This window comes from Rhineura floridana, chromosome 5, assembly GCF_030035675.1.
Source record: "Rhineura floridana isolate rRhiFlo1 chromosome 5, rRhiFlo1.hap2, whole genome shotgun sequence".
Lineage (NCBI taxonomy): Eukaryota > Metazoa > Chordata > Lepidosauria > Squamata > Rhineuridae > Rhineura > Rhineura floridana.
The window spans coordinates 160,424,254-160,441,758 of record NC_084484.1 but is presented as its reverse complement, the minus strand read 5'-3'; the positions used below and the strand labels follow the sequence as shown (position 1 = coordinate 160,441,758).

General features: G+C 42.0%; 1 protein-coding gene across 1 annotated transcript; it reads left to right on the top strand.

Annotated features, from left to right (window-relative positions):
* The first annotated feature begins 1,624 nt into the window (after nucleotides 1–1,624).
* Nucleotides 1,625–16,379, top strand: ACAT1 (acetyl-CoA acetyltransferase 1). Its single transcript, XM_061628658.1, has 12 exons — nucleotides 1,625–1,816; nucleotides 3,755–3,802; nucleotides 4,998–5,115; nucleotides 6,067–6,162; nucleotides 7,011–7,111; nucleotides 8,140–8,283; nucleotides 9,768–9,918; nucleotides 10,667–10,762; nucleotides 11,053–11,166; nucleotides 11,558–11,622; nucleotides 12,767–12,924; nucleotides 16,048–16,379. The coding sequence occupies exons 1-12, from the start codon at nucleotides 1,781–1,783 to the stop codon at nucleotides 16,166–16,168; spliced, it is 1,248 nt and encodes a 415-aa protein (XP_061484642.1). The 5' UTR covers nucleotides 1,625–1,780; the 3' UTR covers nucleotides 16,169–16,379.
* Nucleotides 16,380–17,505: the final 1,126 nt, after the last annotated feature.

The following is a 17,505-nucleotide window of genomic DNA, read 5'->3' as shown; positions in this document are numbered from 1 at the left end:
AGCTCTACTTTTCTATCATATGGATGCTTATTTGGGAGTTAAATCTCATAAAATTCAGTGGAGCATCAGTGCATGTATGTATATGGATAGGGCTGAAAGTGAGTTTACTGTCACACTGCAAAACAAAATTCCAGATTAGGGCAATATATTTCTTAGCCCAACCAAAATGTCACAAAATAGTGTGCAAGCTTTCAAGTTGTCCAGAACTCTTCATCAGACTAGACTGTCAGACTAGAGTGTAAACAAAACAAGGGAAGGAGATGATAAGCAAAGCAACGATATTCTCATTTGTTTTGTTTGTGTGTGTGGTGTGTGTGTGCATGCTTGTGTTTTTGTTTGGTACCTTGTCCCATCTCTTTTTTTGTTGGGGGGAGGGTTAAGAGAGAACCTGCTTTAACTTTGCAGGTTAGTGCTAGTGGGGAGAAACAGCAGGGCGTTAAGAACATCCCTACCCAAATACTCTATTGCAGGCATGGGAAATCTTTGGTCCTCCGTAACTCCCATCATCCCTAGCTATTGGTCTTGCTTGCTGAGGCTGATGGGAGTTGTAGTTTAGCAACATCTGGAGGGCCAAAGGTTCCCCACACCTATGCTGGAGAGTCTTACGTTGGAAACCTCGAAGACCCCTGTGACGCCCTTCCCTGGCTCTCCCTGTCAGGTTCCTACCTGCGCGTGGTTACTGCATGTCTCTAGGCACCACCAGGGACTCCACCAGTCCGGACTGTCCTTTTATATGGTTTCTCTCCCCGCTCTAGCACAGATCTCAACAGATCCCCCTGCTAGGCAGCACCACCAGTCACGTCCTATAACCAGTAGTCCCAGAGACTCTGCCTGAGTCTCTCTATCTGGTTACCTCTGTGACTGAGTGCTAAAGCTGTCCCAATCCCTTTGATTTACTCAGACTGCTTGTGGTGTTATTCTCTTCACCGCTGCCACCATTTGCTTCCCTTCAGCCTTGGTATTTACCTTACCCTCCCTTCTGGTCTGTGAAACCCCAGCCAAGGATCAGGCCTTTGGTAAACCAAATAAGTATTTTATTATATAACAGAGATAACAAGATTTCTTTAAAAGACACTTAAGCATATGGTTACACTCAATACTAATCCGAACTCCACCCCCCTCCTTCTCCACTCTCTCCTGGCAAACAACTCTCTAAACCCCACCAAGCAACCCACTCAGTTCACCTCCTCCACCCCCACTCTCACTCTTCCTTTTATACGTTCAGCCATTTTAAACACTCAGCCAATCATCTAGCATTCTACTGCCCATCCACTCCCTCTCCTCTTTCACTCCACTTACCATGTATCTTCTAAACAACAACACTTACCATATATACATTAATATAGGAACATCACAACCCCCCCAAGCCACGCCTCCTTTTCTAGCAAAGTCTTGCCCTCTTCCCCATCTCTGCGCCTGTCTGCTCTCTCTCTGTTGAGCTTCCCCAATGAGGACCGTTTACTTATTCCCACGCACCCTCTCCAATAGCATTGCTGGTTTGACGCCGCGCCCCCTCCCGTCCAGGCTCCAATGGAGCCGCTCCCAGCTTGACGCGCCCCTTCTCAGACCTGTGGAACAGCACGGGAAGGGGGTGTCGGCCTAAGGGCTCGTCATTCTTGGGCTCCTATTGGCTGGATTAAAGAGCGACAGTGGGAGGTCGGCTGGGCGGGTGCTCCTGAAGGTGACGGCTCTCGCGCTGTGTTGGGGTCGTCTTTGTGGCAGCTGAGGGGATTTCGGAGGGGAGGCTGTTGGTGCTGCTGAGGCCGGCGCGAGGGCAAAGATGTTGGGCGGACGACAGCTGCCGAAGACGCTTCGGGTGAGGAAAAGGCCGGCGGCGTCTCTTCCTCCTCTTTACCCCCATTCCCCTTCCAGGAGAGGCGGTTTAGTTATGGCGGCTTCGGATACCCCGCGTTTATCTGACGGCCACCTTTATTTGCCCTCCCCTCAGGACAACAGAGGCAAGGTTGATGATTCCACCTGAGGCTCAGCCAGACGGCGAGCCTGTTAGGCCTGGCCTGTGCGCGTGCGCCAGAATGAGGTGGCGGTCGATATGTCCTGAGGTGGTAGAGTTCTGGACTGGACCACTTCGTAGAGGGCAAGTGGGGGAGTCCGGGGTTTGGTTGCTCTCCTACATGTTAAAATAAAATAAAATAAATCCTTCCCCAAAAAAAGATTTAGGTTAATCTTCTCGCTGGTGTTCCCATTTTTTTGACCTCCTTAAAAAAATTAAGGGTGGCTGTTGTGCATAGAGGACTGGTCCAAAAGTGGTCTCCATCTACATTCTGAAGTGGGATAGTCCAGAATTCTGGCCCCTTTGAATTCTCGCCCTTCGCTTTGCTGTGCCTGGGGCAGAGGTCGCGATGCTGCTGTTCACGTTGCTCCCCCAGAATAGCCACCTTTAAAGCTTTAATGGTTTTAACTGTTGCTTTAAAAACAACAACTATGGGTTTTATTTTGCGGCAACATTGGCATCCACTTCTCCGGGCCCACTGGAGCCCTTACCACCGAGGGCAGCCTGCCCAAGGCCCCCCAAAACCTGAAGATGGACCTGCAACTTGCGTTCTACTATAGTGTAGATTGGGCCTAATTCTTGTTCTGTGGGTTTCCTCTGTGGTTCACTTCTTAAAATTGCAACAGCTGTCTGGAACGGGGACAGCTCCAGAGGTTCTTTGATGCTTGAGAAAGAAAAGCCAAATAGCAGCCCTGCTTTTCCCTTTCTGCAAATAAGCACGAGGAGGTGCAATCCTGTGCAAGACATATATGAGAACATAAGAACAGCCTGCTGGGTCAGGCCAGTGGCCCATCTAGTCCACCATCCTGTGGCCAATGGGAAGCCCTCAAGCAGGACCTGAGTGCACTCTCCCCTCTTGTGATTTCCAGCAACTGGTGTTCAGAAGCATGCTGCCTTAACAGTAGACATAGAACATAGCATTAGGGTTAGTAGCTGTTGATTTCAAGTGTTATCTTCTATAAATTGCATAGAAGGTCTCCTGTACAAGGGGACTTCTACAGTGCAGTGTACCTTTTGGGGTATGACTTCTCATTGGAGTGTATCTTTTTGGGTACGTCTTCAACAGTTACCAAAATCTGTTGCTGCAATGCTCGTCTCATGGCGTTTCTGCCTCTGAGATAGTTCATAATTATGTTATATCAAGCAGTAACTGTCTTTTGAGACAGTTCCCTTGTTTGGAGTGTGGGCATGGTAGCTGCTAAAAAGAATAATTGTGTGCCTTACTGGATCCTCTGCTTTGTGTGCCACGGTTTACTGTGGCAAAAGTTATCCAAATAAAGAGGCTAAAGTAGATTAAAATCCACCCAGTGTCTGATGGAGCTAATGTTTGTTAACCTAAACTGCTAAATGGGCCAAAGGTCATAGGATCAAAAGGTTAAATGACCAAATAGCATAGCTCAGCAGCGCTGACTTGTATATAATAGAAATGCGATGAAACCCCCCAGTATTGTTTAACTGATAGTTATTTTAAGCATCAGGATTTATGTGAAGTTATGTGTCCTGAAAATGCTTCACAATGTTATCACTGTTGTTACCCTTTTATGCTTGTTCACCCTTGGATGTGTTTCATAAAGTAACAAGAAATTTCTGGGGCTTCAAAGTAGTAGGGGGAAAAACAAGAGTGTATTTTCACTATCTCATTTAAAATTTGTAAAATGCAAAAGCATGCTAATCCTCTGTAAACAGGATGTGTTTACACAGAGGTAAACGCCTAACATATTGAAAAATAAACTCTATTTTCAGGTGTTAACTTATGCAAGCAGAGGCTATTCATCACAGCATGGTTTAAATGTAAGTATTAAGTATGATAGGACTTTATTTATTACATTTATACCCTGCCTTTTTTTTCATGATTGAAACCCAAGGCGGCTTACATATAGTTCCCAGGCGGTCTCCCATCCAGGCACTGACCAGACCCTGCTTAGCTTCAACAGAGAGCTGGCCTTATGTGCCTTCAGACCATAGACTTGAAGCATTTGCTATGAGAATACCATATTTTTTCCAGTTCTATCAGTCCATGTTGTTTAAAACAGCAAGTTGAGATATGTAAAATGGATTACGTTCTAGACTACATATGATGCCAGTCACATCACTTGCTGTTGTGGCTTTTGTTTTTAGTTGTGAATAGCAAATATTGATGTTGGAGATGGGATCTTTGTCAGGATTGTAGCGTGCTGCATTTTCTAACCTGTTCCTCCCCTACTATGGTCCTGACAAAAATGCCCTTCCCTCACAGCTGCTATTTAGTTCTTCTGGAGCACATAGCAGCCATAAGGATCACAGCACGGGGACAAAAGATTAAACCCCATTTTGTGCACACCACAGTCTGAAAGAAATTCTGTCCAATTTCTACGGTTTCTATTAGCAATTGAAAAATAAAAGATACTGCAGTATGTTTAGCATCACATTTAGTCAGCCCAAAGAATGATGTGTATCTCTATGTACAATTATGGAAAGATTAGCCCATCACATACATCTGACAAAGTAGGTTGCTACCTAGAACAATTTGTGCCATAGTAAACAAAATAGCCTCTGGAATGCCACATTACCTTTTATTTTCTCTTGCTCTATAACTTGTGTTCTCCTTTGGAATTGTCTTAAGTAGAATGTGTAAAATCTGACCTACATAGGCTGTTACAAAACCTGTAATATAGCTACTAGATAATATGATTTAAATTATCATGCTATCTGACCCCGCCCCCCCAAAAAGAGCAAGTAAGAAGGTCTCCAAACTGTATGTCTTGTTGAAGGGAATTATCAGCAATTATACATCAATCTTTCTAAGAAATAACAGCATATTGTCTTTGAATAAAGTGACTTGTAGTAGTTTTGAAGTTAACATCATGCAGACATAATTGATGTTCCTGAAACATACAGTGACTATGGTAACTGAGTTTCAGCTCACCAATTAAAATGAAACTTAGATTTGAGAATATACCCTTTTGTTGGTAATTCCCATAACTCTTGCAATGGTTCTGTTTACTAGGAAGTAGTCATTGTAAGTGCAGTCCGGACACCCATTGGTTCTTTCCAAGGATCCCTTTCCTCACAACCAGCCACTAAACTTGGTTCCATTGCAATCAGAGGTGCAATTGAAAGAGCAGGTAAGTGAAGGTATTAGCCCAGTTCCTTAGATTCAGTTCAGAAAGCTGTGTGGGTGGGATGGGGCTGGTTGTTGGGAAAACATCTATAATCTCTTCTAACATAAATTAAACTTCAAATGTGACTTGCACAGGGGTTTGGTATTATGATAGTCTGGATATCAGGGCTGCACATGTTTGTTGTCATCACTCCTTACCCCTTTTCTATTAAGCTGTGTCAAATTAGCCAGTGGGGTTTTCACACTATTCTGTTGAGAGATCCAATGTTCATGTGCCTAAGTTCTATCTGTAAAGCAGGTATGGGGAATTGTTGGCTCCTCATATGTTGCTGAACTACAATTCCCTTCATCTCTGGCCATGCTTGCTGCGGTTGATGGAAGTTGTAGTTCAGCAGTATCTGGAGTAGCAAAGGTTCAGCACACCCGCTGGAAAGTATGTCACATGTTTTAAAGCCATTTTAAATTTACGTATCACACTTAGGCTTATTTTAAGCAATTATTAGTCCATGGTCATTAATCTGCTAGCCTCTCCCCTGGTTGATTCACAAATCTGATATGTTACAAGGTGATTTGTTGCATACCTATCCCATTGTTAGTTTTGGCCATTTACGTCAGATTGAGTAACCAAGGGACTAAAGGATGATGACCTGGTCTGCACAGCAAGCATTGTGCTGAGCTTGCAAAAAAAAAAGTATCTGCTTTGCTCCACTTCTCAGACTTCAGTTTTGCACAAAGGTTTTCTGAGTAGAGAGAGCTACAATCTAGATGAGCTTTTTCAGGACTCTGTCTTTCTTATCTATTCTGTCCGTAAACAAAAGCTAAGTGACAACTTTAGCATCTATTTTTTTTTCTTTCTATCCAGATTTTCTTACTTTCTCTCACTCTGTTTGGGATATGTTATGAGCATATTATACATTCATGCTTAATAAAAATGCCTTCCTTGATTGGCCATTAGGTATCCCTGCACAAGAAGTGAAAGAAGTCTACATGGGGAATGTTATCCAGGCTGGGCAAGGACAAGCTCCTGCAAGACAAGCAACTCTTGGTGCAGGTAAAACTACTTTGCAGGCCATGACCTCTTAGGGCACAAGTAGGGTTTACCTTAGTAAATAAGGCTATAAGTTAGTTGAAGGTGAAGATCCATTACTGCAGCATAGCGACTCTTTTAGGGCAGAATCCAATCTTATATGAGTGGATTTCCTTTTGTGTAATGGGACTTCACTTTCTTTTCCCCTGTTCCCTGCAGCTCCCAAATCTGCTCTGGTGAGTTCCGCAATCCTCCAGAACAGATTCAGAAGACATGCAGGGAGAAAGAGAGGAAGGTGAAGGCCGTTCCACTTACACACAGGCAGCACTGGGTACAACCCTTAGTGAGTAAGTTTTACCGGTAAATGATAAAAAGAGGTGAATATAATTATAGAATACAACTCGCATAATATTCAACCAATTAATCACAGACTGAATTTCAGGCTGAATAAGCCTTCTGTTTTCTTCCTACTGGAATAGCTTCAGCATTATCTTTTCCTCCTCTTTCCAGTCTGTTAATTCCTCTTCAGTCTAGTGGAGTGGCTTCAGCAAATGGGGGTATATGTTGCTAGAACAACTTGCTGCCAGTAGTTTTCTCATGTGGTGAAGCAAAAGAGTTGATTGAATCCCTAAAATATAATAAGGAAGGAGCTACCTGAGACTTCAGGAAAGATCTTGCATTTTATCAAGCTGAGACTAGTATGAGAGGAAATCACTCATCTGGAACAGCAGAAAAAGCACATAGTATTAGGTGATACTTTGAGATTTTGTTGCACGAGTTTCTTTTAAATTGATTAACACAACTTGATATATTCCATATATGCAGTTGGTTGACAATTCTTAGTAGTTTCTTTTTGTCTTAACTTGGCTCAGGTTTACCAGTTTCTACTCCTTGCACGACTGTCAACAAAGTTTGTGCTTCTGGAATGAAATCTATTATGATGGCAGCACAGAGTCTGACATGTGGGAGTCAGGTAAGAGAATCAGTATATTCAGAAAACTTGTAAGCATGTGGAAATGCGTGGTCTATGAAATACGAGGACAGTGTCAAGTGTCTATAATATGAGCATAGTCACTGGAATTCTTCTGCATGCCTCATTGAACTGATGCTCTTGCAAGATCCTTTTCATTTAAATAGAATGCAGGAGAAATTCCTTAGGAGCTATACTCGCTAATGGTGCTTTGATTATTGAGCTAGCGCTGCTTCAGTATCTGCCTTGTCTATGTTATTTTCTTTATTCCTTTGTAAAGATGTCTAAAATTTTATATCAGATCTTACAAACATCTTTTTTGGACATCAAAAGAATTCTTAATATGAGGATTCGTATAATCATTGGGAGGAAAATGAATAATTCTGTGTGACTAGCTGATGATTTTTATGAACTGTTTAGTTTAGGAAAGGGGGCTCAGTGGCCCTCCAGATGATGTTGGACTAAAACTCCCATCAGCCCAGCCAGCATGGCCAATGGTCACAAATAATAGAATCTGTAGTCCAGCAACATGTGGAAGGCTACACGTTCCCCAGCCCTGCTTTAGTTCTTCTGTATATACACTTTGAATTTTAAGACAAAAATATTGCAACTTTTTGCCTAAAGGAAGACTCAAAGCATCATTAAGATCTTAGCAGAGCAAATTGAAGGTTGGAGAGAGAGAATGAAAGATGGAAGAACTGCCAAAGCCTTGCTAGGCTTGTGCTGGCAACTGTGGGATGGCATTTTTCAGGGTTTTTTTCCTTTCTTTTCAGTTTCCCCCCCATATTGGTTTTAGTGAGAGGGGAAATCAGTATGCCAGCTGCAGCACACTTACTTTCCCATTCCAGGGGTGTGTTGGGAGAATAGGAAGGCTTGGGAGAGGGATTTTCTGCGAACAGAGAGGGAAATCCACTCTGTCCTACTGCCCCCTGGGATGCCCTCCCAGGGACCATAGGATTACATTCTTATTTGCATCCTCCTTGTAAGACAGAAAAGTTATTTAAATAGTTGTATAAAAACTTTTGGAACAGGATGTGATGGTAGCTGGTGGAATGGAGAGCATGTCTAATGTACCCTACACAATGGGCAGAGGAGCAACGCCTTATGGAGGAGTAAAGCTTGAAGACTTGATTGTAAAAGATGGCTTGACAGATGTTTACAACAAAATCCACATGGTAAATATTGCTTTTAATGTCTTTCAATTAAATTTCAGTTTATTTTAAAGTTGTAGGTAATTCTGAATTACAGTGGTTAATGGGACGAATCTTCGAATAAAGGAACAATACTACATTTCATTGGTAGGTAGTTTTCCAATTCTGCTGAAGTTGAGCATAGTGGCTTGGATGAAACTACCTCTTACACAGAAAATGTCAACCATAGGGATCTCCTGATAGTTCAATTTACACCATATTGTGATGTCCTTATGGTATGCTTCCAAATACTAGTTGCTGAAAACTGCAGGAGGGGAGAGTGCTCTTGTGCTCAGGTCCTGCTTGTGGGCTTCCCACGGGCATCTACTTGGCTACTGTGAGAACAGGATGCTGGACTAGATGGACCTCTGGCCTGATCCAGCAGGCTCTTCTTATGTTCTTAATGTGTTTCCCATGCCTGGGCTTTGCTATGAAACGGGACATGGGAACACTTGTTGTTGTGTAGATAACTACTGGCAGATATGGGAAAACTCAGCAGATACCTGTTTTTGGTGGCAGCTTTTATTTTTTTGTTTTTGTTTGTAAACTATTCTCTTGGCAAAGAGGCTGTTCAGATACTTTCCTGATCACAAGCTGACTTAGAGTTGTGTGGTTTGTCCCTATAGAAGGTAATGCCTGATCCAGGAGATCTCTTATTTATTGAAACACATTCCCTTTACTCTGGATTTTGAACCCATGGGTATGCAAAACATTTAGTAGTCTGCATCTAGTCTATAAAATACAGGTTGTCTGCAACCGACAAAGGAAGGGTACTGAAAACACAGTATGTGTGTAATTCTGTAATCTTAAGATTTTGTCCATAGCTTTACCTAGCAGTAACTCTTAGCTAGCTCACGTGTATGAGCAGAGATGTTGCTGAACTGCTTTTGGCCAGCTAGAAGCTGCTGCTTGGAGATGCTGTGACTCTTAACTGCACGTGCTTATCTAGTCCATACAGACCTTAGGACTCTGGCTGAAGTTGACAATCTTGTGAAGCTCATCTGAAAGGCCAAGAACTTTGAGTCCCAGAGGAATTTCAAGGCTTTTTCATCCAAGCTTTTTTTTAAATATCATTGGGTTACAACTAGTGTTAACAGCTTTAAACAACCTGTGAGTGTCTGTGGTATAAATTATGCACCTGTAAAGCTCTGCTTTCTCAGTTCAGTTGCTGAAAATGAGGTTTCATATGGGAACATTGAGCTATGAGCAGCTACCTGTTGGGAAATGAAGGCCACAGTCCTAATTCACACTTACTTGGGAGGACATCCATTGAACTCAAAAGGACTTACTGCTGAGTAGACATACAGGATTGTGCTGTAACTGAATAAATTAAGCACTGTCCTGAACTTTGGTCTGGTCCATGTCCAGCTGCAATGTGGAATTTTGGCAGTAGTACAGGAGATAATCCTATCTCATATTTAAAAACTTGGTGATTTTTTCCCCTCTTCCTCCCTATCCAACACCCCCAGGGTAATTGCGCAGAGAATACTGCTAAGAAGTTTACTATATCACGAGAAGATCAAGATGCCTATGCTATAAAATCTTATACCAAAAGCAAGGAAGGTTGGGATGCTGGAGTATTTGCTACAGAAATTGTACCAGTTACTATTTCTCAGAAAGGTAGCATAATTTAATATACAGTATCTCCCCATCTTATGTTTCATAATAAATTACATGCACTAACTACTGAAAAGTTTAAAATTGGTATAAAAATTGTCTTTGTATTCTGTTACACATAGCTTGTGTCTATGAATGAAGACTGGCCATATTTTACTTTGTGCTGGAATGGAGGCATTAGGGTGATGCCCAGCGCAGACCTTCTGTTAGTGCAAGGACTTCTGGCTGCACGACAGAACTTCCCCTCTCTTCCTGCATGCCCCCTGTGTCCTCCCTAAATCTGCTCTGGAGGTTTTGGGGAGACCCCAAAACAGATATAGGGATGTGTGTGCAAGGAAGGGGAGAGGAAATCCTGTTGCGTAGGTGGAAGTCCCTGTGCTAATGGAACTGCTTCGTTGGATACCACCCGTAATGCTCCAGCAGCATTAGCGACACTGAATCCTTAAGATCACAGACCATTTCTGTTGGTTTTCCCCCCTGCTAAGCTGCTGATGCTTTTTTGACCTCCTTTCAAGCTGAGAGGGTTGTGCCTTCCCTCTTCCCCCCTTCCCTTCAAGTTGTGTGGCCTGCTGGCTAGCTCAACTGCAAGAAGGGAGCCATGATGGCTGCAGGCTTTGCATGTCCTCCTCCCCTTGTGTGGTTGGAGAGTGCCAGCAGTCCAGCAAGCCATGAAGACATCTGCTAGTACATTTCTATAGGGCTAGATACAGCTCAGTTTGAAATCTTTTTACTAAATAAAGTCTTGTTTTAGGGAAACCTGACACAGAGGTTAAAGAAGATGAAGAGTACAAACGTGTTGACTTCAGCAAAGTTCCAAAGCTGAAGGCTGTTTTTCAAAAAGAAAATGGTAAGCTTTGAAAAGGAGATCTTTTACCACTTTTAATGTGGTAAAAGTTTCTTCAGGTCTTAGTGGTTAAATTGCATTGCTTTTAATTTATACATACCTGCACTTTCTTCAGTGAAATGGGTTGTACGGATGTGTGTTTTGGGATAATGCCAGCCTTGTTGAATTTGACCTGCCGTATATTGTATGGGCAGTGTTTTGAGTATGGATTGTGACTGACTGGAATTGATGACACCACAGAGGAATGCACTGCTTTCACGCCATTTTCCTTAAAGGATGCTTACTTCTTTCAGGAACAATAACAGCTGCCAATGCCAGTACATTGAATGATGGAGCAGCTGCTTTAGTACTGATGACTTCAGAAGCAGCCAAGAGGTTGAATGCTAAACCATTGGCTAAAATAGTAGGTAAGAATCTATTTGACCTTGTAGTGAAATATTGGGAAATGCTTGTGTGACTCTGACTGACAGCGGATATTAGACTGACTTAGTTTCAGTTTGCCTTTCATCTGTGGGTTAGGCTTAAAGGACTGCTTTTTGATCGAAAGATGCTGTCATAGCTTGACATTTTGCCAGACTCTCAAGAAAAAAATTGTTGGGTTTTTTGGCCATCTCAGCTCTTCCCCTAATATTCTTTTAAAACTATGATCTCCAGAATTTTGCCAGAGAAGCTGTGAGCATCTGGTGTTCAAGGGTTACTATAAGAATAAACCTCTCTAAACGTTTCTTACATGAATACCGTAGACTTAGTCCAACTAATGAAATGTTTCCTTTCTGCTTCATGTTTATGTTCTTGCAGCTTTTGCAGATGCTGCTGTTGATCCTATTGATTTTCCAATTGCGCCAGCACATGCTGTTCCTAAGGTAGGAACAAAAGTAATCATTTATAGCATTTCCCTACCTTCAAATTAAAATCTTCCTTAAGGCAGACTCTCATTTATTCCAATACTTCAAATAGTAATACTTGTATTTCAAAATTATACAAAGCTATTAAATAAGAAGATTGAATGCAAATTGAATATATATGATTTTTAAGAAGCCTCTGGCATTCTTGATACGGGACCTGAAAAGTTGCTTAAAGCAACTTGCCTCTGACTCTTAATAGCTTTCTTTTCCTATTGGTTTTTGTTTTTATTTTCTTTTTGGATGTTTACTGCTTAGACAGAATATACTAATAACAAAGTGGCTTTTAAAATTAATCGGTGAAGCCAAATGTTTGCATTTCAGTAAAACTTAAATGTTAAATGACATTTTTAGATACAGTTTACTGTTTCAGGCTCAATAGTTTAAGCTGACAGAATTAAAAAGGAGGTATTCAGAGCAACTTTTGGGGGTAGTTGGATTATTCCAGTTCCTTTACTGGCTTGAAATCTATATTAAGCCCTCTCATGTTAATTCTGGTGTTTTAGCTGTGGAGAAATCTGAACTAATGCCAGTTGGTTAATATTTAATTATGCTATATATCTCAAACCCTAGACTTGATCATTAACTGGTACACATAGATTTAGTAATACTGGTACTGAGTTAATTCTTCTCTAGAAAAAAGTATATGCTTGTATCCTGACTACTGTAGTTGATGGTAGATCTTTGGATTTTTTTGGCCTTGGTCCGTTGAAGTTTATACCTATGTTTGGATGTCTCTTGGAATACAGTCCCTGTAGTGCCAGTTGCGGTGGTGGTCCATTTTACAACTTAATAATTAAAACGAAAGCCAAGAGTCCTTGCACTCTGGTGATGAATATTACCTTTTAACTTTATTTGTTGAAAAGGCCAGAATGAATTTTTTATCAAATTGTATGGATTTGTCCAACCTCTTGACAAGCTAGCCTAACTATTTGAAGTCTAGCTTGATATTTGTGTAATTTTACCTGTAACAGATTAAAACTCTCACAAATCAATTTTTAGTACTATTTGCCAGCTAGAAATTCTCAAACAGCCCTACTGGGAGGAAGGGCGGGATATAAATCTAATAAATTAACAAATAAAGAGTACTTTTTTCCCTTTTCAGATACTTAATCAGGTAGGACTCAAAAAGGAAGATATTAAGATGTGGGAAATTAATGAAGCTTTTAGTGTTGTTGTCCTAGCCAACATTAAAATGCTGGACATTGATCCACATAAGGTGAACATTCATGGAGGAGCGGTCTCTTTGGGACATCCAATTGGGTAAGTGAAGTAATTAGTTGCTTACACAACAAAAAGAAATTTCTACAAATGAGTTGGTATCTGGAGGCTTCCTGCTCCCCCCAAAACAAAGGCAAATGCTTATATTAAAATTACTTAGTTTTGATGACAGTAGTTGAGTAAGAATTTGCTTTAGTAAATAAAGTTCCTTCAAACCACGTTTGAAATAGGGCTCATTTTTGAAGGGCTTGCTTTTGATACTTTTAAAAATACCTACTGATTCAACAACCATTAATCACGGTTTGCAATAGATCTTGCTTCATAATCCATTGGGAAATATGATTATGTAATGGTGTAGAGGTCTTAGTCCTTACCAACCTCACCCAAAACCATTAACACCCACAGCTCCAGTGCCAGCTATTGTATTTAGTTGTGTTATAATCTATTGTGTCTACTGTATCAGTTGATTATTTACTAATAGGCAAAAAACCTTGCGGTTTAATAACGTAACTATAGCCCACAGATATTTCTATCAAACTTTTAAAAGCAGGGAAATTGGGCAGCTGTAGTGAATGCTCTGAGATATTGTACTGCCCTACAAATTTGTCAAACTGCAGACACAATTTGGGTTGGTCTTTCAGTGTTGCCACCACTCCCCATATGCTCAGAGGCATGTTACCAAATTGTTCCAAGCTACGCAGGAAGTGGATTGGACTGTGAAAGACCAACCCAAACTGTGTTTGCATTTTGACAAATTTGTAGGGCAGTACTATATCTCAGAGAGGAGGTCAGGTCTCCTGCTCCCCTGGTGCATTTACTTATAGCTGCCCAATTCCCCTGCTTTTTAAAGTTTGATAGAAATGTCTGTGGCTATAGGTACGTTCTTAAACCGCAAGGGGTTTTTGCCTATTAGTGAATTTCTCTGCTTTTTAATCTGGGAGGTAAGAAATGGGATCCTGTGCAAGTTTGCTGAGAATGGATTGATCATTTGCATGCTTATTGAGTTCAGTGGGATTTACTCCCCTGCAATCATGCTTAGGATAGGTGAAACTGGCTACAGGGGATGGGGAGGGGAGCAAGCAGGAGGGGGAGGGGAGGACAAGGGCAGGTTTGATCATTTGCATGTTTATTGAGGTCAGTGGGATTTACTCCCGTGCAATCATGCTTAGGGTAGGTAAAACTGACCGGGGGGGGGAGGGATGGAGTGGGCAGAGGAGGAGGAAGAAGGAAGAGGGGAGGAGGAAGGGAGAGGAGGAGAAGGAGAAAGGTAGGTCTGATCATTTGCATGTTTATTGAGCTTAATGGGATTTACTCCTATGCAATCATGGTTAGGATAAGTAAAACTGACCATGGAGGAGGGGGAGGGGAGCGGAAGGAGAAAGGGAGGGGGAGCGGAAGGGGGAAGGAGGGGATTGGAGGGGGAGAGACAAAGGGAGGGGGAAGAGATGGCAGGTTTGATCATTTGCATGCTTATTGAGTTCAGTGGGATTTACTCCCGTGCAATCAACCTTGGAATGGTTAACTGACCAGGAGGAGGGGGAAGGAGGGGATTGGTAGGGAATGTGGAGGGCAGGGAGGGAGGGACAAATGAAAGGGGAGGGAAGGGGCAAGAGGGACGGGATAAGAGGGTGGGTTTGATCATTTGCATACTTTTTGAGGTCAGTGGGACTTATTTCTGTGCTATCATGCTTAGGATAGGTGAAACTGACCTGGCTGAGGGGCAGGGAGGGGAGATTGGGTGGGTGGGGAGAGGACAAGCCCCTTTCCTTTCCAAAAGGAAAACACTGTGAACAGTATCATTGCTTTTCAGTGTTTCCCCCATCTTTTTATTCTACAGCAGGAACATGTAGCCTCCTACCCAAATTTAAACCAAAGCTGTCCCCGGCCACATCCACACCAGACCTTTATTTCACTTTACACAGTCATGGCTTTTCCCAAAGAATCCTGGGAATTGTAGTTAGTGAAGGGTGCTGAGAGTTGCTATGAGATGCCCTGTTCCCCTCACAGAGCTTTAATCAGAGCGGCTGACTGTTAAACCACTGTGCCCACTGGAGGTCTGTCAGGGGAATAGGAGTCTCCTCTCAGCACCCTTCACAAACTACACTTCCCAGGATTCTTTTGGAGAGGCCATGACTGTCTAAAGTGAAATAAAGGACTGGCGTTGGTGTGGCCTCCTGACTAGGCAAGCCCAGCAGCTGTGAGTCTGGCTTTTAGAACACTGACAGTTGGTTCTTACTGAGCATGCCTTATGTTATCATTCAATTCAATGTAAAATTTCTTAAATCAATTAAAAATCAGCCAGGCATTTTTTTAACTTTTAAACTGCAGAAGGTGAAGGTCAGAATATAGGTTAAGGTCAGTAACAGGATCACACATACTCAGTGAACACGGCTGATTTTTAATTAATTTCAACAAATTATGAGAACTCTGACAGAAAAAATTCCAAAAGGGGTTTGGGTTTCTTTTCTCTGTTTTTAGACTTCGCACTCTTGATTCTCTGTTTTGTGTATAGCCATGAAAATTTATAGGGTTGTTAAGCAAGTGTTTCTGAGTTCAGGAGTATAAGTTTTGTAAGGATTTGTTTTGAAATAAGCTTACAGGAAGCATTAGAATGGCATGGGGGAGTATTTTCAATTTAACATTGCAGAATGTGAAAAAACCACACTGGCTATAGTATGTAGCCACTCTCATGGCTGTATAATCAGTTACCATGATTATGATATCCCCAAGCTTTAGAGTTCTGGTATAGTTTGGAAATGGGTGGTGCTGGTAAAGATTCCTCTCTGAGACATTAAGAGGGTTGCCACCAGAGTGGCCAGTCCTGCATTAGGTGGACCAGTGGTCTGACCCAGTAGAAAGCTGTTCTTTTGGATGCTTCTGCCCTTTATGTCAACTCCTTTGACCCACCCTTTTTGGCTTGTTTTCTATCACTTGCCCTCTTTTCACCTTGACATCCTTGCATCTTTTATCGGTGGTGTGGTGTTGTCACATTCACAACTAACCTGCCTCTTAAGGCTACTCAGTGAGCTTTATGCTTGAGCTAGATGCTATTTAGAACTCCCTGCACCATAAAGCACAGCTTGAAAAAGCTGATGTTTAAGGTTATGTAAGCATTAACTTCTTGTCTCCAGTCTATACAACTTGAATTGGTGTTTTCTGTTTTAGGATGTCTGGAGCAAGAATTGTTGTTCACATGGTTCATGCGTTGAAGCAAGGAGAGTATGGCCTTGCTGGAATCTGCAATGGAGGAGGTGGCGCATCTACAGTACTGATTCAAAAACTTTAGATTCTAATGTCAAGCCTAAAGGCCAAAACAATCAAATGGCTGTTACATCTGTTTATGGAATTGCAGCACAGACACCTAAAAATGCAGTTTCTAAAAAACTTTTTTTTTAACTGTAGCATGCTTCACTGGTGACAGTGGTTTTTTATACCATAGGGACTATAAAATGTGGGTTAAACTTCAATCAGAGACAATAAAGACTATATATGTATCATGACTGGTTACTGTGGAAACTTTCTCATGTTATAATTTTTTTAAAAAATATGGGTGTCATAAATCCCTGCTCAGGCAATGTTTTCATTCATTCTTCTTCCCTAAGGAACTTGCAGTCCTCCAAGCCCTGAAAGAGCTGGGGTATTCTCTCAGGGTTTTTGTTGCTTTGCCCCCCTTTTTGCTTAGTTACAGAAAGGCAAAACATTGGTAGCCTATCCTTTAAGGAGAAAAGCAGCAGAGCAGTGTTACTACTGTACCTGTTTCTCATAGTGGCTCTTACTGCTCATGCAGGCACCATACTCCATGCTCAAACTAATCAGCACTTGCTGTGATGCTGTTAAGGGAAGTTTTAAGGTCAAAGTGTGCCTTTGGAAATCTATAGATTAATAGTAAACTCCAGCAAATCACCCAGTATTACATCTCTGGCTTATATGCGTTTGCCATTCAACAGCAGCATATTCAGAGGACGGGTGATCTGAAAAAGCTATGTTGCTGCTTTGGCTAGCAAAGTCACACTCATCTAGAGTGCAGCGAGTACAGTCAAATGGTGGGCAAACAACATGAACTATAAGGAATAGTTTTGTCTAAATATTTGCTCTCTAAAGCAAAACAGTGTAAGGTAGAGGGGCTTACTTACATCTTCAAGAGACCATGTGGTATGGGACAACACTGTATTACAGGGGTGGGGAGCTGGCTAGCAGGTCAGATTCTTATCTTCATTCACTCACACATAAGCTAACTTTGACAGGTGGGCACAGTGCTTCCCAAGTGTTGACTTTAACTGTGCTTGAGAAGCCCTGTGTAGAGGCTTTACAGGCACTGCTGATCAGCTGTGTCTGCAAAGCCCCTTTTGTCCAAACCCTTCCTTTACTTGCTCTACACCTGTTGTCTTATGATATCAAGTAGGCAGAGCTTGGCTGAAGGGGAGAGGCCTGGTGGGCATTCCTCAAACCTGCTGTAGTATGTCCTCTGTGTTTGCTCCTAGCATAGCTCATTTGAAACAGCACAATCTATATTGCACAAGGAACGCTTACTGTGCTTGTTATATCACAGGTGCTTCTGCAGTCTAATTTTTTCTGCAAAAGCACTTTTTCCATAGGAGGTGGGCCATCACTGTGGGGAAATAG

Coding starts and splice junctions, on each gene's coding strand:
- ACAT1 (XM_061628658.1), top strand. CDS start 1,781: ATGTTGGGCGGACGACAGCTGCCGAAGACGCTTCGG. Junction 7,112..8,139: donor GTCTGACATGTGGGAGTCAG/GTAAGAGAATCA, acceptor CTTTTGGAACAG/GATGTGATGGTAGCTGGTGG. Junction 8,284..9,767: donor TTTACAACAAAATCCACATG/GTAAATATTGCT, acceptor CAACACCCCCAG/GGTAATTGCGCAGAGAATAC.